At 41.3% G+C, this 27032-nt stretch overlaps 2 protein-coding genes and 1 long non-coding RNA gene across 4 annotated transcripts in view; 2 read left to right on the top strand and 1 right to left on the bottom strand.

The window, feature by feature from the left end:
- The window catches only part of adgrf3b (adhesion G protein-coupled receptor F3b), a 671400-nt gene that overhangs the window by 402428 nt on the left and 241940 nt on the right, over positions 1-27032 (top strand). The gene's annotated exons all lie outside the window — the stretch shown is intronic.
- LOC141379381 (uncharacterized) overlaps positions 1-27032 on the bottom strand; it is a 100234-nt gene that overhangs the window by 20367 nt on the left and 52835 nt on the right. The gene's annotated exons all lie outside the window — the stretch shown is intronic.
- Positions 3762-27032, top strand: part of LOC100535565 (adhesion G protein-coupled receptor F5-like) — a 31116-nt gene continuing 7845 nt past the window's right edge. The window contains 14 exon segments of one of the 2 annotated variants that reach the window (NM_001442642.1): positions 3762-3907; positions 4181-4280; positions 4575-4678; positions 5504-5546; positions 8109-8240; positions 8724-8858; positions 13039-13139; positions 13616-13683; positions 13792-13928; positions 14030-14224; positions 16817-17017; positions 17128-17277; positions 25340-25515; positions 25602-25772. In NM_001442642.1, coding sequence (NP_001429571.1) covers positions 4268-4280; positions 4575-4678; positions 5504-5546; positions 8109-8240; positions 8724-8858; positions 13039-13139; positions 13616-13683; positions 13792-13928; positions 14030-14224; positions 16817-17017; positions 17128-17277; positions 25340-25515; positions 25602-25772 — 1626 coding nt within the window. In that variant the 5' untranslated portion in view covers positions 3762-3907; positions 4181-4267. 2 annotated transcript variants of the gene reach the window in all.

Genomic DNA, 27032 nt, shown 5'->3' with positions numbered 1-27032 from the left:
CAGAGACGATCAGACTCTTTTAAACCTTTCAGACAGGTTTCAGGACTGTGATTGATGAAAAAAATAAACAAATAATAAAAGAGGAATGCAGTTAGTCAGGGTTTTGTTTTCTTTTTCATTTACAATCATCAAGATATAAAGACAAAACACACTAAAGGTTCAGCTCATGAAAATGGGAGCAAAAACTAAAGTGGGCAACACTATAATAACGTCACACTATGCACCATTTATTAAGCATTAGCAAATACTTAAATCATCATTTGTAAAGCATTAACTCTACATCAGTAGTAGATATAGTTTATAACTACAGCTACACATGCTGTATGCTTGTCTTATAAGCACAACTATAATGTGTATAATGTGCTTAATGATTGTTTTTCCACATTTTGTTCATTATTAATTTTTCACTAATAATGAAGTATTGTATCATTTACAAAGCAGCTCTTTACAAGTAGTTGGCGGTTTTTAGAATAATTTAGAATAATTTAGAGTAAGTAAATAATTATTAAACTATTCAAATTAACATTTATACTATTATTCAGGCAAATAGTAACAGTAACTCTGATTGTCAATTAATGCTTTATTAACATAACCTAAAGTGAGGACTATTTATAAATCCATTTTATATGACAATTAATAGCTCAGAATCAAATGAAAATTAAATCTTTGCAATTGTATGTAAAAGTAAAATGACTGTACAGTTGAAAGTTTGCTAAATAACAAGTGTTATAATACAACAAAGTCTGATAACACAACAATATAATAATTCAACAATATTCAGCAATGTTCAAACTGTATTCAGTTTTTTTTTTTTTTTTTTTACATAAGATTTATTTTACATTTGATACAGTTTCATTTTTGTGTATCTTGAAATGAATATGTACAATGGAAGTCAGAAGCCTTCCTGTTAAATTTGATATTTGGCAATTTATATTTTCCCTGATGTCTTTTAAACAGAGAGATTTTTTAAGACACCCTGAGGTAATTTTTTTACAGATTTGTGTGTGTTGAGCATCAGTTCAGGCAATTTTAGCACCTGTCAGCTTTAATTGCAGGGAAAACTGGATAATTTTGAGCTTTTGACAGCTAATTTCATCTTCCAGATTTAAAATAATTTTTGGGGCTGGATCAAAATCGGTGACGTAGCGCAAATCTGCTTGTGGAGTGATGACGTGTCGGTTTCTCATTAATATTCATAGCAGTTTTCTCATCCTACCAGAAGACCCTGCATCTTATTTACTTATGAGAGCGCATGCTTTCAGGGGACAGACTAATATGAACAGTAGGGTTGGATTAATAGACGATGCCATCGTCCATCACTGATGGCTGATAGACATGACGATGCTGAGCCAGAATCGCAATCCTCCACCTCGCCCCCTGTGCAGCAGCAACCCGCTGGCAAAGAACACACACTAGGTTTACACTAATGAACGAAACTATTTGGTCTTTTGAATCTATCAGGTAACATGTCACAGCATCAGTACACTGCTTCAATCTTTCGCTTTCATGCTTGTACTTGATACTGTTGGTTGGTTCCTGTTGGTTGTGCACCTTTTTACCAACCAAGTTTGTCAACATTATAACGACACAGATCAATCTACCTATTAATGCCAGAGTCGAGCAAAAAAAGTTATTGACAGGTGATAATGTGGGTAACTTGTCTTTATTTATTTATGATTTGGTTATGTGTAAAACAAAGACCATGCAGGTCAGGTGGTTAAAACAGTAGGCTACAAATAATTAATTCACTGCTGACTACGATGACTATGCCATCGTCCATTGTGATGTTTCATAATAGACATCGTACAATGCCTAATTGGTCAACATTGACCAAAAGTTATGGACAGACCACAGACCTGCTAAGCTGTGAAACAGCACACGATACACAGTATTTAGCCATTCATGAAGGTTTGTATGCATTTGTTTCCATAATCCAAAGAGTCTGTTGCATGGCTTTCTCCGAAATGCTGTCAGGGTGCTGTCTTTTATTGGTTGAGTTTGTTTAGACACATCGCACCAGACACATCTGTGCTGCCATGTTCGCACATGTTTAAAATCTCCAGATTACCGGCAGGGCTAATGTTTGAAATGGACATGGCAAGAGACCTGCTGTACTGCTATTCACTGTGTCTGCATTCAGACCCGGGATTGAGGAGGAGAGAAGTCTTCCTCATTTGTAGTGTGTATGATTATCTTTATAATAATATAATAAATTGTGGTTATATATTATATGAAATTACGAACAGCCTATTGTATATTTAACAGAGAAATTTATTGTTTATTTCTTTGCATTTTAACTTTGTAAACTACAAAATCATGCATCTCCTCATGTTTTGTATAGGATTTTTTTTATTTTTATCTTGAAATGGTGAGCCAACTGACAAAAGCCCTTATTTCTCCCTCCGCTCTGCTGGCCATGCCCACTCCTCACCCTGCTCACAGTGCTCCAAGCCCATCATTGAGCTTTTTTTTTTTTTTTTTAATTCTGAGGTAGACTTGAACTGAGAGAGGGGGGTTTAATGATCCTTTAACATAATATAGTAGTTTTAATAACCATTTTTAAATAACTGATTCATTTTGTCTTTACCATGATGACAGTACATAATATTGCACTAGATATTTTCCAAGATGCTTCAGCTTAAAGTGCAATTTAAAAGCTTTACTACAGTAGGTAATACATTTAACTAGACAAGTTAAATTAAGGTTGATTAAGCACGTATAAAATACTGTGAAAATTTCTTTAATCTGTTAAATATCACTTAAGAAAATTTTGAAAAAATTGCACAGGAGGGTTAATATTTTTCTCTCTCACTCTCATTCATGTTTCTGTTTAAATATAACTGAGCGCTTAATTGTCATTTATACGAGATTTATAAAGCATAAATAGTCCTTACTAGATTGGGTAAAAACTGCATGAAGTTATTTTAATAAAGCATTTATTATTGTCAAGAGTAACCATTACTATATGCCTAAAAATGACATATAAATGCTCATTTAAATAGTTTATTAATCATTTACCTATTTATTCTAAATGATCTTAAAAACACCAGCTACTCTTAAATAACTGCTTAAAATACAAAAATAATTAAGTATGAAAATTGTATAATTAAGCACATTATACATGTGCTTATAAGAGAATACAGCATTTGTAGCTGTAAATATAAACTGCTTACTAATGTCTATTAATGTAGAGTTAATGCTTTACAAATAATTAAGTAACTATTTGCTAATGCTTAAATTATTTGCAGTGTGCAGTTATTATAAAGAGTTACTCTAAAAGGATGTGCAATTATATTTTTGTTGGGTGTATATAATTGCAGATCTAATACAGTCCCGGAGCAACACTCTTGAGGAAAAATACCTGCATTGAATATCTGATTCCTTCAAAGTTTACTTTAACTCAATTGTGGATGATACCCAAACAAAAGAAGAGGAATGCAATCAGTCTAGGTCTTGCATAACTTCATGTTTTCTTTTCATTTACAATGAACAATGGCAAAGTACACTTAATATTTTTAATAAGTTATTGAGCAATGTATAATGTATACATTTATCAGCAGACAGAATAAAAAAATAATGCGGTCAGAATGAACTCAACTGTTTGTGCATTGTTTATTGTTTGCTCATCTGGATTTCATTTTGTATATGTACACGGGTACTTTTAATTGGGTTGGGGTGCAACAGAATAAAAAGCACTATCAAGGGGTGTCATACCTTCTAAACGTTTGGGAACCACGGTGTGATACATTTTTGGAAAAAGTGCACACATTGATGAGAGTTGCATGGGAACTATTAAAAAAAGGAGGGAGGAACATCTGACAAGGAAATTAAAAGGTTGATCTACAAATGCATTACTAATTTCAGTGCTTCAGAGTGGCGTATCAGTATCAGTTTTTCCAGACGCAAGGTAAGAGTGCTGTATGTTTGCTTCTTACAAATGTATAAATATATCTGCTAGTAAATTTATAATAGAGAAACGGAGACATACAGTAGAAACACAGATATAGAAATGTTTATCTTTTTGAGATACAAAGATTGTACTTTAATTTATAATGACATTTATCATAATAACACATAAGAAAAGAAATTCATCATTGAAGCATGTCTGCTGCATCATTATCATGCCTTTGTTTTGTACATTAAATGCTGTAATGTCATGACAAAAACAAATTTCTTGCAGGAAGATTCTGGGTGTCTGAATGAAAAACATACTGCAAAAAACAAACATTCTGAAGACGTATGCTGTAATTTACCTTGAATGTAAAATATGGCTATTGGAGGTACAATACATCACAGACTTTTGTTAGAAATTGAGCAGTCTGTTTTAGCATAATCTATTAAATAACAAATGATGCATTTGTAGCAACCCCCCCCCCCCCAATGTTTTTAGCCTATTGATTTCCACTTTTATGCTTTTTAAGTCATTTATCAATGCACCTCATTTTTGAAATAGCATCAACATCTCTCTTTTTTGTATTCATTATATGCCTTTATTATAATTCTAAAGATTGAAATAGATTGAACATGATGTAACTGAGTTGGTAAGTTTGACAATGACTGCAATTTAATGTCAGGGAACACATTGAAAATCCTTTTCGGAGTCATGATTGCTGTCCTGCTGATCTATGAGTGTGCTGTGGAAGCTCTCAATTTTTCAGAAATATGTGTGGATTTACAGGTATGGAAATGTTGTTATGAAAAAAAATAATTTAATGACTTTTATGATGTTTAAAATATGTTTTATATACAGTTGAATTCAGAATTATTAGCCCCCTTTGACTTTTTTTTTTCTTTTTTAAATATTTTCCAAATAATGTTTAACAGAGCCCCTTTAAGCTATTCTGTATATATTTTCAATAGTCTACAGAAGAAACTATCATTATACAATAGCTTGCCTAATTACCCTAACCTGTCTAGTTAACCTAATTAACCTAGTTATGCCTTTAAATGTCACTTTAAGCTGTATTGAAGTGTCTTGAAAAATATCTAGTAAAATATTATTTACTGTCATCATGGCAAAGATAAAATAAATCAGTTATTAGAAATGAGTAATTAAAACTATTATGTTTAGAAATGTGTTGAAGAAAATCTTCTCTCCGGGTCAGAAATTGGGGAAAAAAATTAACAGGGGCGCTAACAATTCAGGGGGGCTAATAATTCAACTTTGTGTGTGTATATATATATACACACTCGTGTATGTGCTTTAACTGCAGATAGGCACATATGTAAACTTTTGTAATTCCTTTATCAATTACCTAATTTGGATGTAAATACCCTCAAAGCTGATAGTCTGCAGTTAATGCACATCTTATTAGTTTAATTTCAAATCCATTGTGTTGGTGTATAGAGCCAAAACTGTTAGAATTTTGTCTAAGTCCCAATATTTATGGACCTGACTATGTGTATGTGACTATGTATATGTATATGTATGTATACAGTATGTATAGTATGTATATACTTTGTCACAGTGAGAACCCTTTCTTTCGTTTCTACATCTTTCTAGTTTAGTGATGGCCCAACTCATCATATAAGACGTGGAAGCACAGGTCTGGTTACAGTTGTTTTCTCTACTAAAATAAAGTAATAATGATGTTTTTTTGTCTAATAATAATAATGATTATTTATTCTCCTTAATTAGCCATTTGTTTTGTGAGATAGATATGCCATTGCTTTGTTTACAAATTCAGTGTTTTAGACGAGGGGTCCTATTTTTAAATGTGGCACAAGCAAAAAACAGTGATGAAAAAAGTCACTTACTACGCACAAAATTTGTAATCTATTACAAGATACAAGATCCATACTATTACAAATACTTGAACAAGAGAATGTGCGAGCTATTAGTGAACTCCAAGTAAATATTTAACTTAAATCTTAATATGAAGATTAAATAATTTGAGCAATAATCACTAATAAATAAATGAAAAAGTATTCTGCAGTACATTCAATTTTAGGAAGGTTCACCACAACGTTTTATAAATCAACTCTTAACATTTTCTTATAGGTGTTGAGTCACAAAATGCCATGTTCAAACAGGTGTATACGATAGTAGGACGAATACTGTCTGTGTGACGAGCAATTATTTTTGTGGTGATCACCTTTAACCATAGTGACAGTGAACAGATGTTCATTTGGTGCATTATTTAATCCTAAATCTTGATTAGTCTATGGAAGTTTATATTTACAACTGCAAAAACAAAGAGAATTTGAGTGCATGCTGACTACAAACAAAAATACAGTGGAAAGCACTATCTGTGGTTATAAGTGGAGAATGTGAACAAAATTACAAGAATTCATTTTTAGTAATTCATTCTATTGCACAGTGATTTCTTGAAATGACAATTTTACACTGTTTTACACTTGAGTTGCCTGAAACACCTGAAAATACAGGAAGTGGAACCCTATTTGAGAAAAATTTGCAAAAGAAATAAACTGAACAACTGGTTGATAATTGCACAGATGCATTGTGGACATTTTTACATTTTTAATATACATGCATCCCACATATAAATCTGATAAATGGCAATGCAAAGTACAAAAATTAATGAAACTAAAACACTGGTCAATTTAGTGTTAGAGGATTCATGGCTAAACTTGACCAGCCTGGTGGCCAATCTTAATTGATTTTTTCTTGAAGGTGGTGTTGTGTATCAGGATGATAATGCACCAATACAAACAGCAAGACTGTTGACAGAGTGATTAGATGAACATGAATGTTAAGTTGAACATCTCCCATGGGCTGCACGGTGCCCAGATCTAAATGTTACTGAGCGACTTTGGGGTGTTTTGTAGCAGCTAGTCAGGAAATGTTTTCCTCTACCAGCATGATGTAGTGACCTGGCCACAATTTTGCAAGAACAATGGCTCAAAGTCCCTCTGGCCACTGTGCAGGAGTTAAATCTGTCATTCCCAAGGTACATAAAAATTACAATGGTTGAAAAACATGTAATGAATATGTGATGAAGAATATGTATGAACTAATTTATGTATGTAATTTACATCAATTTAATTCATCATATATCTGTATGGGATTGCAGATCACCATCTATTTGATGTTTTTGTATACATAGACATATAGACAGGTGTTCAGGCTAGAATGTCATAAATAAACCATTTAAAGATGTTTTTAAGATCTTTCTACATAGCAGATGTTTTCCTGACCAAACAATGTTCTTGGAGATGTACATGTGTACATCTGGCATTGTATTAGTTCTGAGATTTTTATTATTATGTATTTTAAAGCAAAAATTATGTGTGCATAATCCATATCCATACAGTCGAGAGACGACACGACTTACAACTGTCCACATAAATTTTGGTATTTCTATTTTTGCTTTCACACCAGGCTGGCTGTTTCAGCACCTGCTTTCTCCCTTTGCACAGTTAGTTTTTTCAAAACTTTGCCAACCCAGGCTAATTCTGGATACATTTGGGACCGCAAAATCCTTTCCCAGAGCTACATTTGCTGGTAGTTTTTGCAAATCCACCAGAGGTCGATGTATACGTTTTTGAGGATCTCAAAATTCTCTAGTGAATCTCATTCGACCGTCCTTTTCTCCCATAAATCCACCAGCGGCTGCATTATACATTCTAGCCGACTAGCTGGCTGAAAGACTGCCCACCCCTTCCTTAAACACAACTGATAGTGTTTTCAAAAGCCATCTAGAAAAGAAACGCCTAAATATAGACATGGGTATGTATCAACAATGAGCCGTGTTGCGATTTGCTGCTGTATTATAATTTTAAAAGTTGTTATACACACCTTAATTTGTGATTCACTCCGATACTTAAATAAATTGGATTAAGCTACAAGGGATGGTAAACTGTGTATTTAAAGACTAGAGATTACCGTTATTAGATGCATGCATTTAATGAATCATAAGTACCGTGTAAAAACATGTATTTACACAATAAGTGCATTGAAACACATGACTAATTTTAGTGTAATTACTTATAAGTTACAGCCCCTTAATGGAAAGTGGGTCCAAGCATTTAAATTTCTCTATGCACATATGGTGGCATTGATAAATAAAAATCCTTGAAAATGTGCATCTAAGGTTTTTTTTTTAACAATGTAAGTGTAATTAATTTTTTTTTTTTTGTTCTTGCAGAAATGCTGTACAAGTATGATAGTGGAATTGATGTCAGTTTATTTGACTTTACCCTGGTGAACAACATCACATCAATCCCACTGCCTTATGCTCTGAGCAGCATAAATATCCTTGAAGTTGACATGACTACTGGTAAGAGCGAATGGCAAAAACCGAATGTTCTTCTAATGTATTTATATGGTTCCTGTATAATTCATTTTCTGAGAAACAATATAAGAAGATTCTGAGAACTTTTCTTATTGGTTCTTTTGTTGTATTGCAAAGATAAGCTTCCAAGAACAATGCAAAAACAATTTATTATTTGGTCACAGTTTATTTAGGGTTCAATTCTCGCTATTACCAAACTACTAACTAAAACATTTGCATCAATAAACACCTAATTAGTTTGTTCCTAATATTAGGGCAATAGTTAAGTGTACTGTATATATTGTAGGATTAGGAATGTAGCATAAGATGCAGAATATGTACTTTTACTTTGGGAAAGCATTCAGAGGTCGCTGCTACCCAAATGAGGAGACCTGTGACAAAGACACATATGGGCTCGCCCTTGTTAGGGGGAGCACAACATACAATAGATGGTTGGCTGGTAGAGAAAACATATGTCTGCCTATGTAGGAGGACTTACCATGGCTGACATTGCCCATGGGTCGTCTGAAAAGGGGGCCACACATAGCTGGCACCGTACCCCAGAACATGGGTTGACCAAGCGAGCATACAAAGCAATGGTCCCGCACCTGGCTCCAGTGCTAAGTAAGTTACTTTAAAAAAGTATTTAATTACTAATAACATCAATAAAATTGTACTTAAATAACTTTGTTTAATTACAGTATTTGGAAAGTAACTCAGCTACCAAATAATTAAATACTTGAAAAAATTTAACATATAAATATAAAACATATATATCTCAATGCGGCATAGACAATAGAAATTAAACTCTTTTAATTATTTAAACCTAAGCCAAACAGGACATTTTAGCTTTATTACAAATTGTAACACTTTAAGAATTATAAACATTATATGTATCAAAACACAAGACAATTAAATTAAAATGACACAATATTCCGTGCATACCATATATTGACATATATTTCTAGCTCCGTGCATTGTTTTTTAAGCATGTTCAATCTACTTGATAGATTAATAACTCTGCTCCATTTAATTAATTGATCCAGAACTGTTGAATTAATGTACAGTATTTAAACAAGTACATTATAAGTTTAAATTACCTGAAAATCAAAAGTAATTCATTAACTAATTACCATAAATAGTTAATTTGTACCCAATTATACCCAACACTGCCTGGCACCTCCGCCAAGTCCGGTAAAGGGGGCCTTGAAGGAACTCACTAATGGGTTCACTAATGGGGCTTAAACGAGCAAAGCAGTATAATGCACACATAGCTCTGGGTTATGGAGCATGGCACAACAAGCGTTTTTGACAAAAAGCTAAACTTTCTCCCCACTGACTGGTGTTGCTCAGCAACCCAGGAGGAAAGCGGCCCTACATTATAGATTCTCATGAATGTGTTTGGTGTCACCTAGCCCACAGCTCTACCAAAGACAGGTGCCTCATGCTAACAATTAGGAGGCGACACCACTAGTCTAGCAGTGCTCTCACCCTTGGGGCACATGGCTCGTCTTGAGTATGGTATGCAAGGGTAATGGCACCCACTATCTAGTACGCCAAACTATTTAGATACGGCACTTCCCTTTTGCTGACCTCCAAAAAAGACAAAGAGCTGCTCAGAGGATCTTATGCTCTGAGTGTGGTTCAATTGCTCGAGCAATGCGTGGATGGGACACAGCAGCAAGAGGGCTGGGTCTGCCTCCTCCGGGGCAGTGCTTGCAGGTTCACGACCTGGTCCCTAAAAGTAGTGGTAAGAATCTTGAGCACATAGACGGGCTTAGATCTCATAATTAAGTGGAGTAAGCCGGCCAAAATTTATGATTGACTGAAAATGCCTCCAGGTCAAAGACCCTCTTGAACGACGCCAGCATGGACAGCAGAGCTGTCTTAAGCAACAGGATCTTAAAAGATACTGACTCAAGCAGTTCAAATGTATGTCTCTGCAGTCTGGAAAGGACTACAAAGAGATCCCAAGAGGGTATGAAATGAGTGTGAGGTGGATTGAGCCCTCTAGTGCCTCTGATGAACTGGACGACCAGGTCATGCTTCACCAAGGTCCGGCCATTCACCAACTCATGATGAGTGGAAATGGCAGCAAAATAAACCTTCAATGTAGAGGGCAACAGCCCACCCTCCTCTACAAGAATTATACCACTCAACAAATAGACTTCACCTTCCTCCATGATCCTCTGACCCACAGCTACATGCTCATTGTACACTGTGCCCCAATCCATGGAGTGGAGAGAGCTTTCTCTTTTCTTGGTTGACCTGTAACGTCAAACGGCTCTGATGCATGAGCACCAGATCCCTGCACATTTCCAATACTCCCTAGATTTAGCTAGGATTAGACAATCAATCAAGGTAGTTGAGAACGTGTATGCGTTCAACATATAAATGAACGCATTTCATTTCATGTCATGTCAAGGAAGTATTGAAACATGAAAAAAAACGTGTCCTTCAGTTTAATTGATTTAAACCAATCCTGGGGATGGACACATGTGATGATGTGTTTCTGCATGAGCATCCTGAATGGTATCTTATACAGATACTTATTCAAGATGTACAGATCCAGGACAAGTTTGATTGTGCCCTTCGCCAGTAGGACTGCAATCTCTTTCTGCAAGATAGAGGCAGCAGTGGGCTTTACTACAAAGAAATGCACACCCCTGTAGTTCAGAGGGAATTATATGAACTAAAACTGGTGAAAAACGGCAGAGAGCAAGAAACACTGTCAACAGCTCTAGGCAGTTGATGTGCCAATGTAGTCGGGGTCTGGTCCACAAACCCACAGCTGCATGCTAGTTACACACAATTCCCCAGCCTGTGTTGGAGGCATCTGTTGATACGAAAACATGCCTGGATACATGTTCTAGAAAACTGAGGGTGCGGTGATACATCCGTGAGATGTAAACTCTGTGTGTGTTCATGTGCCATGCCTGTCTGTGGACCCGACCATGAAGCCAGTGTTGAAGTGGTCTTATATGAAGCAACCTGAATACCATATGCCCAAGAAGGCTCTGAAAAGTTTGCAGTGGAACCTCTGTTTTCTTGTCAAGAGTACTCAGACAAGACAGCACCAGCCTGGTGCGCTCCTCTAAGAGGGGTGCCACCATGGAGATTGAGTCAAGTTTTATCCCGAGATAGGAGATTCTCTGCACAGGGCACAGCTTGCTCTTCTTTAGGTTGACCCAAAGCCCCACCTGGTCAACGTGCCAGAGCACAGTTTTCCTGTGCATAATCAATTGATCCCCAAATGAAGCTAGGTTGGGCCAGTTGTCGAGATGATTGAATATGTGTATGCCCACGAGCTGAAGAGGCAGTAGGGCACCCTCCAATGACCTGAAGGGGAGAAATTTGTACTGTCATGCTCGACCATCGAACGCAACCCAGAGGAAAGGACCGTGGCATGAAAGAACGGAGACATGAAAGTATGCATCCTTCTGGTCTAGAGCTGCAAACCCTGGAGGGTGTGGCTTAATTGCATCCTTTGCCAGGAGGACAGCAATCTCCTCTCTCAAGACAGGGGCAGATACGGGACTGACTCTTGTGAACTGTACACGCATGAACTTGGGAGGGTGTAAAGTGAACTGTATTGCGTAGCTGTCTGACCATTTGCATGAGCCACCGCAACAGGCTGGGCAGCGCTAACCAGGCTGGCAGAGCCCGAGCTAATGCACCATCGGATCGATAACTGACATGCCAGAAAAAAGGGAGCTCGGGAGGGAAGTGCTCACCCCAGGAAGCAGAGTGACTCGAGAAAGAGCTGAAAATAAAAGATTTTCTCTTACCTTCCTCCCTCCAATATGGCCCAGCACTGTGAGCGTCCCAGACTGGCAAGGCTCGGGTTTGCACACCCGGAGGTCATCAGTAGTGATTTTAGTCGCTTATGTAACCAACTGTGATCACCGAAAAAAGAGCAGGTCCCTTTCTCTCTGAGTGGCCCGTCTCAAGGTCACTTTGTGGTCCTCTTACTGGACTTAACGACGCTCTGAGGTGGGGGCATTTCCATCCTGTGAGTTGCTTGATGCTCGATGCTACCACGGGACCGGTAGAGTGGGATGCAGAGATGAAGCAGGTGTTGTGACCACAGTTGGATGACCTCGGCAAGGGGCGGCCGAGGTGGATGAGGCAGTGGGGAGAGCAGCTTGTCAACGTCACGCATATCGGCCAGGTACAGCCAAAGGGGCCGTTCTGGATACCACTAATGTGGACATCGTCTTCCTCAGGGCACGAGCAGCCGACTTGGTGGTTATGAGAGTGTAGTCACTCACCGTGAAGACCTCATGCATTAAGCTTGGGGAATAACTATCCTCATGCAGCTTAGCAAACTTCTGTGCTTAGTAGCGCTGATAGGTGGCTTTATAAGATGGAGGCAGCCTGACCTGAAGCTGTGTAGGTTCTGGTCACGAGAGACTCCACCTGAGGAATTGATTTGTTCCCCTAGCGCCTCTGTCATCAAAAAGGTAAAATAGGAGCCCTTTAAAATAAAGTGTGACCTAAATTATTGTTTTGTGTCTTTATAAAAGCCAATAGATCCTCAAGCACATCTGCTTTTTAAATAAATATAAAATTTAATTCATTATTTTTTAATAAGTAAAAAAAAATAAAGAAAAAGTTTAACAATAATTTTTTTTATATGAATGAATATATTTTCTTTTAAACAAGGATAGGAAAATAACACATTTATAATGAGTTTCTAAATGCTTCTAAATATTCATTCTATGTTAGTATATTATTTGTATATTCATATTAATATTGAGACTAAAATATCTCCATACAATGTATATAAAATATTGTTTTACAGTTATTGGAATGTCATTGAAAATATCTCAGACTTTTGACACAAATCTTGCTGACCCTAATAACCCAACTTTCAAAGATTTATCTGGAAAGCTTGAATCATCTGTAAGTATTTAATGTTTATTTTATCCATCTATCAATCTACCTATTTTTTGTGAAAATACCATATGTTTGCTTTTATACTTAATTATATTTTTATTATAAATTATATTTAACATGATAACTATTTATTTATTTATTTTTTGTATTTTTTATACAAAATTATATATTTATTGTTATATTTATAGTTTTTTTTTTTTACTTAAATCAACAACATCAACAACAAAAAGTATAATCACAGTATTCTCATTGCAACACCTTGTATGAAAGAACCCAGCAATTGTTTGGTTTAAAAAATATCTACATGACCAAACATAGAAATCTTGATTAACTTTGGGCTGTCAATAGACAGGAATTAATGGATTGGTGGGTGGCTTGTTTCATATATTCATATGGTGTAGTGATACTAAGAAAACAACTTTTTTTATTCTCTTATTATAATATGTAATTGATCATACATTTAGTACTTTTGCTTTTTACAGATTGACTCAAGTTATTCTACTTATTTAAAAGGCTACATTAGTAAGTCTGTGAAGGTTAATGCCTTCAGGTACTGTATAATTTACCTTTAAATTCTTTTAATTTTTCAAATAAATGTTTCCTATTTATTTTCTATCCAATTCAAATGTAAATACAGGGTCTTGTGTTTCCTCCAAAGGCCTGGTAGTGTATTGGCAGACTACACAATAAGCGCAACATCCAACAACCTTGATTTTTCAACAGCAAACGCAGATCTTTCCAGCTCACTACAGGCACAAGGAATAATTTTACCTGCAGATGCTTTTGCTCAAAGTGGTAAAGATATTCAGTGTTAAATCTTAAACTCTTCCCATGTCTTGAATGCATCATGCTTATTATGCTATAATTAAGGTTTTTGTTTTCATATTTTTGTTTAGATCAAAAGGACTTTATAATGGGTCAAGTTTATCCTCTGCAAAAGTTGCACCTGAAATGTACACAGCCGGACTTTGTAAAAGGGCAAATAACATGGAGAGTGAATAACAAAGATCCTGCACTTGACAGCACAATGTATTCACTTTCAAGCGACAACAGCACTCTCACAGTGAAAAACATTACTGAAACTGACAGTGGTGAGTGACACAAAATTTATATTGGTCTTACATTTGACATCTTATATTGCACAATCCTATTTTAGGATCATTACACAATGTAAAAAGCAACTATCTTTACTTTAAAAAAAGGGTTTTTACAGGTGGTGATCATACGTTAGTAACTTAAGGGTTTGAAAAGTGTTTAATTTTGGATCAAGAGCTGAAAAATGTAATTGGGTTACTATAATAATAATTGATTTTACTAAAGAGGTAATAATAAAATGAATTTCAGAGTTCACACTTGATGATTGGTAATAAAGCTGGTTTGGCATGCTGTCCCAGGGGAGAGCCATAAGCTCATAAGATCCTTGAGCCCGGGACTCAAGGCCCCGCAGCCCTGTCTCCCGCAGGAGTGATACCCTGAGTTTGCAGGGCAAGAGGGGAGTTTTAAACTCAGGTAAATGTCGAGAATCCCCCAAGAAGCTTTTTGCTCAGGACAGCAGCGGCATATTGAAGTACACTCCAAAGGGTAAGGAAATCAATGCTATATCCGGCTGCTGAATAATTGTTGAGAAAGAATAGGAGAAAGAGAGGCTCCCGCAGGAGCGGGGGTAAATGCAGGCTCCTGCAGGAGTCTGTGCAGGGAGGGGAAAAGAGGCTGGGAATAACTCCTGTGGAAGTTGAGCTCGGGACACTCCTGCTGGAGTCAGAGCTGGGGAGTGATGGCTTAAGCAGAAGGAAGATAGAGAAGCAAAGCTTGTGCTATAAGAAAAGGAAAGGAGCGGAGAAACTCGACACTGAAAAGAAAAAAGACATGCAGAGAGACTTGATCCTTGAAGTAAACGGTGCACTCTACGTTGCAAGGCAGAAAGAAAAGTGGGTCAGAATCGACGCTTGAAGGAAGCGGAGCATTCAACACTTGGACAGCAGAGAGACTCGAACACTCTAAGTGGAGCACTCGACACTAGAAGGAAGGGAAGGGGTGGAGAGACTCGATGCTGGAAGGGAGCAGAGAACTCGATGTTTGAAGGAAGGAAAAAAATTATTTAAAGCTGGGGAGTGAGGGCCTTTGCAGAAGGAAAATTATAGAAGCTGAGCTTATTGCTTAAAGGAAAGAAAAGTAGCAGACAGACTCAACACTATAAGGATGAGAAACAGGGAAGCGGAGAAACTCAACGCTAAAGGGAATCGGAGCCCTTGATGCAGAGGGTCCGAGAAAGGGGTTAGCGGAGAGCTTGGATGCTTGAAGAACGAAGGCTGAGGAAGTCTTTTAAGTGCTTTTGGAACCAAAAATCATGTTACAGGGTGGTTAGCGTCATCTACGAAGAGGGGGGAGAGGTTGTTGGGATTTTGTCAGGGAGGTCAAAGATATAAAAAAATGGCCTTTCCTGGATTGGTCTGTCTTGCTTTCTTTGTTTGAGTAAGGGTTTCTTTATTCGACACAGTTAAATCTGAAATTGTGGGGTGAATAACTGGGTTACATTTGGAGGTTGTGGTTAACTCAGAGTACCTGAGGAAACCAAAAAAATGCTAGGTTAAACATAGTATCAAGGGTGCGGCTGTGTGTATCGACTGGTAGTCTTTGCGGAGGGTAGCTATGCATTTAGAGAGAATGCTGAGCGTGACGGGTTGTCTAGGATCTGGGGGGGAGGGGTGGGCTTTCTGTATGCCTTTAATGAGAAAGTTTGTTTGGGAGTTAGTTATGGCGTCAGAAAAGGCTATGTGAATCAATTTATGAAAAAATTAGGTGCCGTTTAAATAGCTTTTGATGGGGCTTGCTTGGATATTTTTGCCATATGCTGGTAGGAAATAAATGAAGTGATGGAGAGGAGGGAGAAATCGGGTAAATGAGCTTTAAAGAGTGAATGGAAGTGTTTGAAAGTATTTTAAGCTGTGAAGTATGATTGGAGAGTTCTGGGGGCTACGGCTTCATAGAGGTTATAGAAGAGGTGGTTAAAGGCAATATCAGTTTCGAATAGTGAGGGACTGGGGTTAAATAGGGATCCGCTGCTGAAGCTAACAGCCAAAACGAAGGCTGGAAGGCTGGAAGAGGGGTAGTTTGCTGGGGGGAACAGCTAGAGATAGAGCTAGGAGGGATAGAAGGGTAAGAAGGAAAATGATTGATCTGAGCTGGGGGGTTGTAGCAATAGGAGCATCTTGATTTTGGGGGGGTGGACAAATGGAGTAGGGAGAGTGGGACTGGAGGAAAAATTTGAAGGGGGGCTGGTGGCTAGATGGACGATCTGAGGTTGTCCGTTTGAATGTCTTAAGGTTCAGTAGACGATGAACGGTGGAGTGTGGTCTGGGTTTCCTGAGGGCGATGACTAGAGGACGTGTGGCTGGGGGGCATGGTTAGTTCTGTTTGTTCTTTTGGGTACTTAAACCGGTGGAGAAAGTTTAGGCAGAGAATTCGGGGCGGGGCGAGTTTTGGTGTTCCGGGTTTTCCCCATTTGTTGGTGAAGTAGGTGAGAGATTCTGGTAATGTTGTGGTATAATTTGAGCAGTGCTTTCTTGTTGAGGGAGCAAGGAGTGTTATGATAAAGTTCTTTCATTTTAAGAAACATCTTTCAATAAACAAAGTTCCTTTGTAAATTAATAAGGATTCTGTTTTGATTTATTGCTCTTTCGCAGGTCAATATTCATGCTTCATAGAACGGACCACAATACCTTACATTCAGTGGCAAAACATTGTTATCAAACAACGTCCCAACATAAATGTGGGTAATGATTACCGTGTTCTACCATGTGATGGGAGCAGTTTCCTACTGAAATGTTCTGTTGATGCTGGCTACAATATTGAGTGGGTCCAGGGTGAAACAGTTCAAGATTCAGGTTGTTCATTCAAATTGGTGGTCTTTTTTTTACCAATAAAATTTCAGAAGTCACTATTTATGCTTTAAAAATCCACCATCCTTTAGTAAAAATTAATTGTGATTTAGCAGAGAATGGACCTGATGGCATCACATTAAACTACACAACTCCAAGTGAAAATTGTACAGAGGAAACCTTTACATGTCGCCTCAAGGGACTGCCGCAACTCCTTGCATACAGTTATAGCCAGAGCAGAGTCACAGTGAAGAGTACTAATCAATGTAAGCTTTTATTTTTCTCATCCTTTTCAGCTTTTTTACTCTTGTGCAGTAACATTGGATGATTTGTTTGTTTATTATAGCTTTTAACTTTTATATCACACAATACAAGACTATAAAATACTCTTAAGAAATAATAATAGTAATAATAATAATAATAATAATAATAATATCTAATATATGACACTTTTCCATTTGGCCTATCTTTCCATCTGGCCATTTGGTGTATTTTTTATTTTATAAACAATGAGGAGCTCCCTTCCTTATTTTGCTTTTATTATTAACCAGTGTGGTAACTTCTTTAAAAGTTATACAGTAATAATCTCCAATATCCAGCCTCATTGGAATAACCAATTTAGTTTTAGATTTATTTTTCTTCTCTCGTGGCTTTCCTAGATGCAGGAGTAGGTGAACTTACAGTATATGACACTGACACGGATCTATAATTCTGCTGAAAAAAAAGATTCTATGTATTGCACATCCTATATTAATGTTGCATTAATGCGTCACACTTTTGTTTGAATCACATCACACCAGTTTTTCTGGTTTTGACTGCTTTTTTGCTTTTTGAAATTATTTGATCTTGGAATGCACAACTAGAATTTTTATAAACCAATTTATAAAAAAAAAAATAGTAGTAATAATCCAATATCAATATTGTTAAACTGCATACAGTACTAGAGATGCAAAAATCAACTGCCCAGAGACCAGAATCGGAAGATTTTTTTATGACTTGAAAGGTGACTGGCCGTTCATTTGGCCAATTTCAGCCAGTGCCTTCTGTTAGGAGCTGCATGTGCAATGTCATTATACAGATGATCACACTCACTCACAGCCACATATAATGTCCTTGGCACTGAACTTTTACTACACTAGACAAGAATTTTGCATCCATGACCACCACAAAAAAGTTTGGTGCAATAAACTTAACTACATTCAAATGGCCTCCGACTAAATACACAATTCTGACTTGAGATTAAGTGGCACTTTTTTGACAATGTGTGACCAGAGATGTTTAATCACGACCTCTGTTACACTTGCAGCTTTAAACAAGCCGATCCAGTGCGGCAACACATTATCTTGACTACACACTAAAGGCCCTATCATACACCCGGCGCAAGGGGTGACGCAAATATTATTTGCTACTTTCAGCTTGACCCAAGTATCGTTTTGACGTGTTGCACCACGCTGTTTAGTAAGCAAATGCATTTGTGGTAATATGTGCGCCCATAGGCGTTCTGGTCTAAAAAATGAGATGTGTTAAGGTGCATTGCTATTCTGAGGATCTAAAATAGACTGCTCAATTGAACGCTAAGAGGAGGTATAAAGTCCAGTGCAGAGTGCGTCAGTTGTGTGCTTACTTAAACATTGTTTAATACACACAGGATGTACAGCAATATGCAAATATCTTTACAAAAATTATTATTTTCTGCATAAATATAAAAAACACTGCCTTCATCATCTCAGGGGTCTTTTTCAGTTCATTCATGACAACTTGCCTTTGTATAATGTAATTATTATTAGTAGTAGTATTTATTAAATGCATAATTATATTTGTTTTGTTAAAAATAAGCTTAGATTTGCCCACAACACGTTTCCACAAAAAACAGTGAAAGTGAAAGTAAACAATGAGAAGGCTAATCTCTCATTCCCCTTCGGGGGGAACGGAAGCACTATAAGTGGATTTGATGTTCTAAATCCACGTATGGGAGGATTCGGTTCAGAAGCCGCTCGTCTGAAAGAGTATTGAACAGGCCAATGAAAGCAATGAATTGGCAGCGCAAGCTTGCGCAGGTGTGCTGCATCGCCAATTAACTGAGCATATAAGCACACCTGGCGCCAGCAAACGCTACCCTTTTCGCTTCAGAGACTTTTCTGATCGAGTTCATGAGGGTTCCTCCTGCTGATCCACAGCCACTTCGAGCGAACGAGTGTCTCCCGGTCCAGAGCGAGTCCACGCAGCGGCAGATGGTCGAGCTGGGTTTCTCCCTTGCCTGGCGTCCCTTTGGGTCCGGTCCTCCAGAGCGGTGCGTATTGTTGCAAAGCATAACCTAAAAGAGCAACACAGTTGTGCAGCACGTCCTTTTCAGGACGGCACTCCGACTGTGCGTTTCTGGTTGCAGGGGTTTCCTGGCTCCGGATGATGGGCACGTTCACTGCATTACATGTTTGGGGGTCCAGCATGTTAATGTGGTGCTCGGGGGCGGTTCATGTCGTCACTACGATGCCATGACCGTCGCGCAGTTGAGATCACGGCTAACTTTCGTGAGAGAGCGAGCCACCCCAGTCGCCTTCTGCTCTGCAGCGGGCGCTCGGGCAGATCTGAGGGTTCCAGCGAAAGATAATCCGCCGCCTAAGGGCTCGCGGACCTCTCGCTCCTCCAAGCGCCCCATCCAAGCTTTGGGCGCTGGGAGTGATCCATCTAATCAGATGGTAGCTCTCACACTCGCTGACACCGGAGATCAGATGTCTTCCGCGGCATCGGAGGGTGGGCTTTCATTGTCCGACGATGATCCGGACCCGCTCGCCCCCTTCGGGCAGGTGAGCGCTGTCAAAACGGATACTGAAACGGACGTGTTAACCGTGCTTTCCCGGGCTGCTTCGGCCGTGGGTTGGAGATGGTTTATCCCCAAGCTCCACGGCCGGAACGACTAGAGGGGCGTTCCCTTCTTCCCGGCGACGCAGAGTAGGCTCACGCGGTCTTAAAGAGCACCTTTTTTCTGCTCGTGCTGCGTGTCCCTCCACCCTCACCACTCTTGGTGGTGGAGCGGCCAGGGGGTATGTGGCGATTCCTCAGGTTGAGTGTCCGATAGCGGTTAATCCGCGTGACGCCTCTTCTTGGCGGGGTCTGCCTCGTCTCCCATCCAAAGCCTGTGAGTTTTCGGCTCCCTCGGAGCTAGAGCTTACAAAGCTACGGACCAGGCTGCATCCGCCTTGCATGCGATAGCCACCTACCAGCGGTACCAAGCGCAGGCGCTGGCCGAGCTGCACGAGGGTGGGTCCAACCCAGGCTTTTGAGCTTCGCACCGCAGCCGACTAAGCTCTTCGGACTACTAAGTCCGCTGCGTGTGCTTTGGGGAGGACGATGTCCACAATAGTGGTCCAGGAGCCCCACCTCTAACAAAACTTGGTTGATATGCGCGAAGTTGACAAAGTCTGCTTTCTTGACTCGCCCCATATCCCAAGCTGGTCGGCGACTCAGTCTGTGAATTCACCCAGGAATTCGAGGCAGTGAGAGAGCAGTCCGATGGGTGATGTCTAATCGGCGGCCTCGTAAGCCCGCTCCGCCCGCCGTGCCATCCATACCTGCTCCTCGCCGAAGGCGCCCGCCTACGAGAGCTGCACCGCCCCCGCACTCGCCTCTGGCAAAGCGAGCGCGTCGAGCACCTCGGAAGCAGGCAACTCCCCCTGCCCAGAACGCCGCCAAGTCCGGCAACAGACCGCAAAGCGTCCCTGGGACAGGTCATCTGGAGAGGAGGGAACTTGCTCTTTCCCCGCTGGAGGGCAGGGCGCCATTTCCAACGGCACCTTTTACGAAATCTGCCAGTTTGAGCTCAGCTCTCTAGCTCGTAGGTTCGGTGCACTCTGCCAGTGGCTCACGGGCACTGCAGGCCCTGCCAGTCTGGGACGCGCCGCCTCTCAGCTCGCAGGGTCTGCATGCTCCGCCAGCGGCTCACGGGCACTAGGGGGACGGTCTCCCTTCTCCCAGCCCCCAAGCCCCCCCTCCGGAGTCAGGGTGCGGAGCCAGAGCGAATCGCTCTCCTCCAGCTCTTCTGTGGGACCCTCGCGCTCCCCGGATTAGCACACCCGCTCTGCGCTGCCCCTCCGCGGGTACGTCAACGATTGCTGTGATGATGTCATTAGCGAGGGCTCTGCCTGCCTGGTTAGCGCAGGCCAGCCCCTCGCGGTGGCTCATACCCGCGATCAGACTCAATCCCCTGTCTGCCCCTGTTTTGCGAGAGGAGGTTGCTGCCCTCCTGGCGAAGGGTGCAATCGAGCCGGTACCTCCAGCTGAGATGGAGAGCGGGTTTTACAGCCCGTACTTCATCGTACCCAAAAAGAGCGGTGGGTCACGGCCAATCCTAGATCTGCACGTTTTGAATCGCTGCCTTCACAAACTGTCGTTCAGAATGCTTACGCAGAAGCGCATAATCCGATGAGTCCGCCCTCAGGATTGGTATGCAGCCATAGACCTGAAGGGCGTGTATTTTCATGTCTCCAGTCTTCCACGCCACCGTCAGTTTCTGCGGTTTGCGTTCGAAGGTCGAGCATGGCAGTACAAGGTCCTCCCCTTCGGGCTCTCTCTGTCTCCGCGGGTCTTCACCAAACTCGCGGAGGGTGCCCTAGCGCCCCTTTGGCTCGCGGGCATCCGCGTACTCAATTATCTCGACGATTGGCTGATTTTAGCCCACTCTCGGGAGTAATTGACTGCGCACAGAGACGAGGTGCCTTGGCATCTTCGCCAATTGGGGTTGTAGAATGCAGTGCAGAGGATCTCTTTTCTCGGAATGGAGCTGGACTCGGTCACCATGGTAGCGCGCCTCTCCGGAGAGCGCGCTCGCCTGCTGCTGAACTGTCTGAGGGAGCTCGACAGCAATATAGTGGTCCCCCTGAAATATTTTCAGTGGCTCCTGGGGCATATGGCTTCTGCTGTGGCTGTCATGCCGCTCGGACTGCTCCATATGAGAACACTTCAGCACTGGCTTCAAGATCGAGTTCCAAGACGCGCATGGCATGCGGGCACACACCGAGTCTCTGTTACTGCGCTGTGTCGCCGCACCCTCAGCCCCTGGAACGACCCCTCGTTCCTGCAGGCCGGTGTGCCTCTGGGACAGGTGTCCAGTCATGTTGTTGTCTCAACAGATGCTTCCAGCACAGGCTGGGGAGCCGTGTGTCGCGGGCATGCAGCTGCGGTAGGTGCCCAGCTGCATTGGCATATCAATCGCCTAGAGCTGTTGGCAGTGTTCCTTGCTCTTCGCCGTTTTTCTCTGGTGCTGGAGCAGCAACACATGCTGGTCAGGACGGACAGTACGGCGGCTGCAGCGTATATCTTGCCGCATGTCTCAGCTCGCCCGCCGTCTGCTCCTCTGGAGTCACCCACGGCTGAAGTCGCTGCGCGCCATTCACATCCCAGGTATGCTCAACCGTGCAGCCGATGTGCTCTCACGGCAGCTGATTCACTCTGGAGAATGGAGACTCCACCCCGAGTCTATCCAGCTGATATGGGCACGATTCGGGGAGGCCCAGATTGATCTGTTTGCTTCCCCCGAGAACGCTCATTGCCAGTTGTTTTATTCCCTGACCGAGGGCTTGCTCGGCATGGATGCACTGGCCCACAGCTGGCCTCGGGGCATACGCAAGTATGCGTTTCCCCCAGTGAGCCTGATCGCGCAGTTACTGTGCAAGGTCAGGGAGGACGAGGAGCAGGTTCTGTTAGTTGCGCCCCTCTGGCCCAACCGGACCTGGATATCAGAGCTCTCCCTCCTCGCGACGGCCCTCCCATGGCAGATCCCTTTGAGAGAGGCCTACTTTCTCAGGGACAAGGCACCATCTGGCACCCTCGCCCCGATCTCTGGAACCTCCACGTGTGGTTCATAGATGCAAGGAAGACTTAGGTAACCTGCCGCCCCCGGTGGTTGATACCATCACTCAGGCTAGAGCCCCCTCCACGAGGTGCGCCTACGCCCTGAAGTGGAGTCTATTCACTGAATGGTGTGTCTCTCGCGGAGAAGACCCCCCGATCTTGCCAGATCAGTGTTGTGCTCTCTTTCCTTCAGAGAAGCTGGATAGCAGGCTGTCGCCCTCCACTCTCAGGGTTTACGTTGCCGCCATCTCTGCTCACCATGATGCAGTGGCTGGCGGCACCGTGGGAAAGCATAACCTCATCATCCGGTTCCTCAGAGGCGCTAGGCGAATTAATCCAACTCGCCCCCCTCTCACGCCCTCTTGGGATCTCGCCCTCGTTCTCACGAGCTTGCGATTTGATCCCTTCGAGCCGCTCGATTCAGTATCCTTAAGATTTCTTTCCCTGAAGACAGCTCTGCTGGTCGCGTTGGCCTCCATTAAGAGGGTCGGGGACCAGGAGGCATTTCGGTCAGTGACTCGTGCCTGGAATTCGGGCCAGATTTCTCACATTATCCTGAGACCCCGCCCGGGTTATTTGCCCAAAGTTTCTACCACTCCTTTTAGAGATCAGGTAGTAACCCTGCAAGCGCTGCCCCCAGAGGAGGCAGACCCAGCCCTTTCTTTACTTGTCCAGTCGCGCCTTGCGCGTTTATGTGGACCGTACTCAGTACTTCAGATCTTCTGAGCAGCTCTTTGTCTGTTATGGCGGATGGCAGCAGGGAAGTGCCGTGTCTAAACAACGTTTATCCCACTGGATTGTGAAGGCCATTTCATGTGCTTATTTGAGCAGAGGTCAGCCGCGCCCCCCGGGAGTGCGTGCGCACTCCACTCGGAGCGTTGCATTCTCTTGGGCGTGTGCGCGCGGTGCTTCTTTAACAGACATTGTAGAGCTGCGGGCTGGGCGACACCCAACACATTTGCAAGGTTTTACAATCTGCGAGTGGAGCCGGTTTCCTCAAGGGTGTAGGGACCTTTGGTGATTGAGGAAACAACTCGGTGGGTGTTGTAGCACGCTTGCGGTGCCTTTTTTCCCTAACACGGAGAGATGTGCACCCTCCTGTCTGTCAGTATAGTTCCCCATTCGGTGAGCCCTGCAGATTCCTCCGAGGCCCCCAGCACTGACTCCGCGGAGGAGTCACTCGCTGGCCCACTACGTTAGGTCTGCCCGCTGGTCAGCCCGCGTTTTTGGGTACAGGTGCCTGCTATGGCCGATCCCCGCTGGTGATCCCCATATGCTTTTCCACCACGGTCAAGTTCCCCCCCCTGGGTGGACCAGTGCTTTCCCTATCCGCTAACCACCTTCTTATGCGCACTCCCCCTTCTCAGGGTTAGTCCATATGTAATTCCATTTGTCTCCCTATTGGGTGCGGATGGTCTCCGCAGCGTCCTCCCCACTGGGATGGCACGCTTTCCAACGTACTGTCGTATATTCCTAGAATTATCTAGACGCTAGTGACTCCCAAAAAAATATACCTATTCCGTAAAGCTTCTTTTGAAGTGGGGATAAGTTAGGGCCAGGGGCACGTTGGAGGACCGCGCCTCCCATGATTTGGGTGCGTCACGCTTGCCTGACTGCCCTCTCATGGTGGGTGTTGGTAAGGTGCAGTCATTATGGCGCTGTCAATGGGCTCCCATACGTGGATTTAGAACATCAAATCCACTTATAGTGCTGAAGTTCCCTCCGAAGGGGAACGTTCGAGGTTACTAAAGTAACCCTTCGTTCCCCGAGGAGGGGAACGGAAGCACTATACTCCGTCGCCATAATGACTGTCCCTTAGCTGTTAAAAGTCTCTTCAGCTTAAAAAGGGTAGCGTTTGCTGGCGCCAGGTGTGCTTATATGCTCAGTTAATTGGCGATGCAGCACACCTGCGTAAGCTTGCGCTGCCAATTCATTGCTTTCATTGGCCCGTTCAATACTCTTTTCATCCTCCCATACGTGGATTTAGAACATCAAATCCACTTATAGTGCTTCCATTCCCCTCCTCGGGGAACGAAGGGTTACTTTAGTAACCTCGAACGTTCTCGCTGGTCTATAGATGGTCTGTTTAACTGTTTCTTGCTTATGAAAGTGCCTTTCAGTGCGGCGACGGGAAAAGGCATGGTGTTAATGCTCATATTAAAGTGCTACCTACTGAACATATTAGATGCAGATCTGATATTTTGTACATATTATATTTAGTTTTTTGCAAATATTTAATGATTTTGCTTTGAGGTTATTTTACAAGATGTGCAGCTCATTTCTTCCATGTAACTAATGAACATTAAGTAGCCATATTTATATTGTTGATATAACAATAGCTTTAAAGCAATCTAATATCTGCTGATAAATGTCAGCAGCCGATACATCAGTGCATCCATATTTGGATCCTTGTTATTTCTGTCTCTTCTGCACAGTATACAAGTGTTTCTGTCTGACTATAATTATCTAATACTTTTCCAGCATATGACTGTCTAAATAAAGAACTTGGAATTGGAAATATAACCAATCAGACCAATGGATTCTGTCCAAACGGCACAAAAGGCATCATCATTTACAGATGTGATTTAAATGGCTGGACAGCAATAGATGAAAACTGTATACTTGCGATTATTAGTGATTTACTTAACCTAATTCAGGTAATCTTTTGATCATGTATCTACAATTATTTGACCATTAGACTAAATATTATTCCAATATTAATATTTTGTATTTTGCAATTTAGACCTTGCCAGTGGAACAGATTCCAGAACTCATGGCTAACCTCAGTTTCGCAGCAGAGCAGAATACTATTATTATAACTCAGTCTGCTCCTATTGTGCGAGTGATTGTGGAGATACTCTTTAAAATTGCTGATCTGGTAAAAGCAATCTTCATTGGTCAGCCAGTAATGAAGGTACATATAATCTCTTTTATATATTCTTTTTTTTGTAAAATTATATTTGTCAATGTTTTATGTTTGATGTATTGAAGTGACTTTAAATTTTGATATCTCGTTAAGCTAGTGGTGATTTAGTCTGCATAGTTCATAATGTGTTCATAATATTAAACTGATTCATGATATATTAAATGATATTACTATTATTATATAACATATTATTATATTATATAAACTCAAGAAAATTGCTTATTTTACCCTTTTTTTGCCCAGGGGAGCACAAATGGTTATCACCATTTGCCTCACGCAGTGCAACACATTTCCTTCACATTGAGTTATCAGGTTGTTGATTGTGGCCTGTGAAATGTTGGCTAGTTTTGAGGACATTTTAAGGAAGTATGCAACTGGCATGCTGACTGCAGAAATGTCCACTAGATCTTCTGCCTGTGAAATTATAGTTCATTTTTCTATCTCCATAAGCATTTGGCAGTACATCCAACCGGCCTCACAACCGCAAATTCACATGTAACAACACCAGTTCAAGACCACATCCAGCATCTTCACCTCCAAGTACTTCTAAAACCAAACCCCCAGACACAGGGCCGTTGCTGGCCAAAAGGGTGCCCTAAGCAAAATTTTACTTTGGTGCCCCCACAGAGGAACAAAATCACACAAACATTTAAACATGTATTTACTTATTTATTTATATACATAAATATGCATATAAACCCTCAAATTATACTTGAACGTTCAAATGTTTACATTGCAAAATAATAGCTTACATCAAATTAAACACTGTCATATCTTCTGCAGAAACATAATTTCAAACATTTAGGGTAAGGAATAAAACCCTCTCTCTGTACCTGTAGAGATAGACGGACCTCAGTGCTGCATCCTGTACCTGTGCAACTGCTGGTGTCTTTGGCGCAGTGCTGGTCAGGCCACCTCATCTTCTTTTGTGACAATTTTCAGCATTGACCTCCATGAACAATACAGAAGAAATTAGTCATTTAAAGAAGAAAGCTCATGACATACCATTAAAACAATAGGCTAGCCCAGCACTCTTCATAATGTGTCTAAACTACAACTAACATGTGGATTTAACTTGCACTGTAATCTATGGTGACAAAAACTGACCCTTGCTTTCAGTATAAATCAAAGACAATTGTGGTTTTTAAGAATGAATTGGTGTATTTTTAAACAAAAAACTTTGTTAGCATTTAGAAAAAATAATCATTAATGAATTAATGAATTCATGCAATATAAATGGTTTCTGGC

Source organism: Danio rerio, chromosome 20 (genome assembly GCF_052040795.2).
Source record: "Danio rerio strain M-AB ecotype USA chromosome 20, GRCz13ab, whole genome shotgun sequence".
NCBI lineage: Eukaryota > Metazoa > Chordata > Actinopteri > Cypriniformes > Danionidae > Danio > Danio rerio.
The sequence above is the reverse complement of the archived record's forward strand: the minus strand, read 5'-3'. Positions and strand labels throughout refer to the sequence as shown.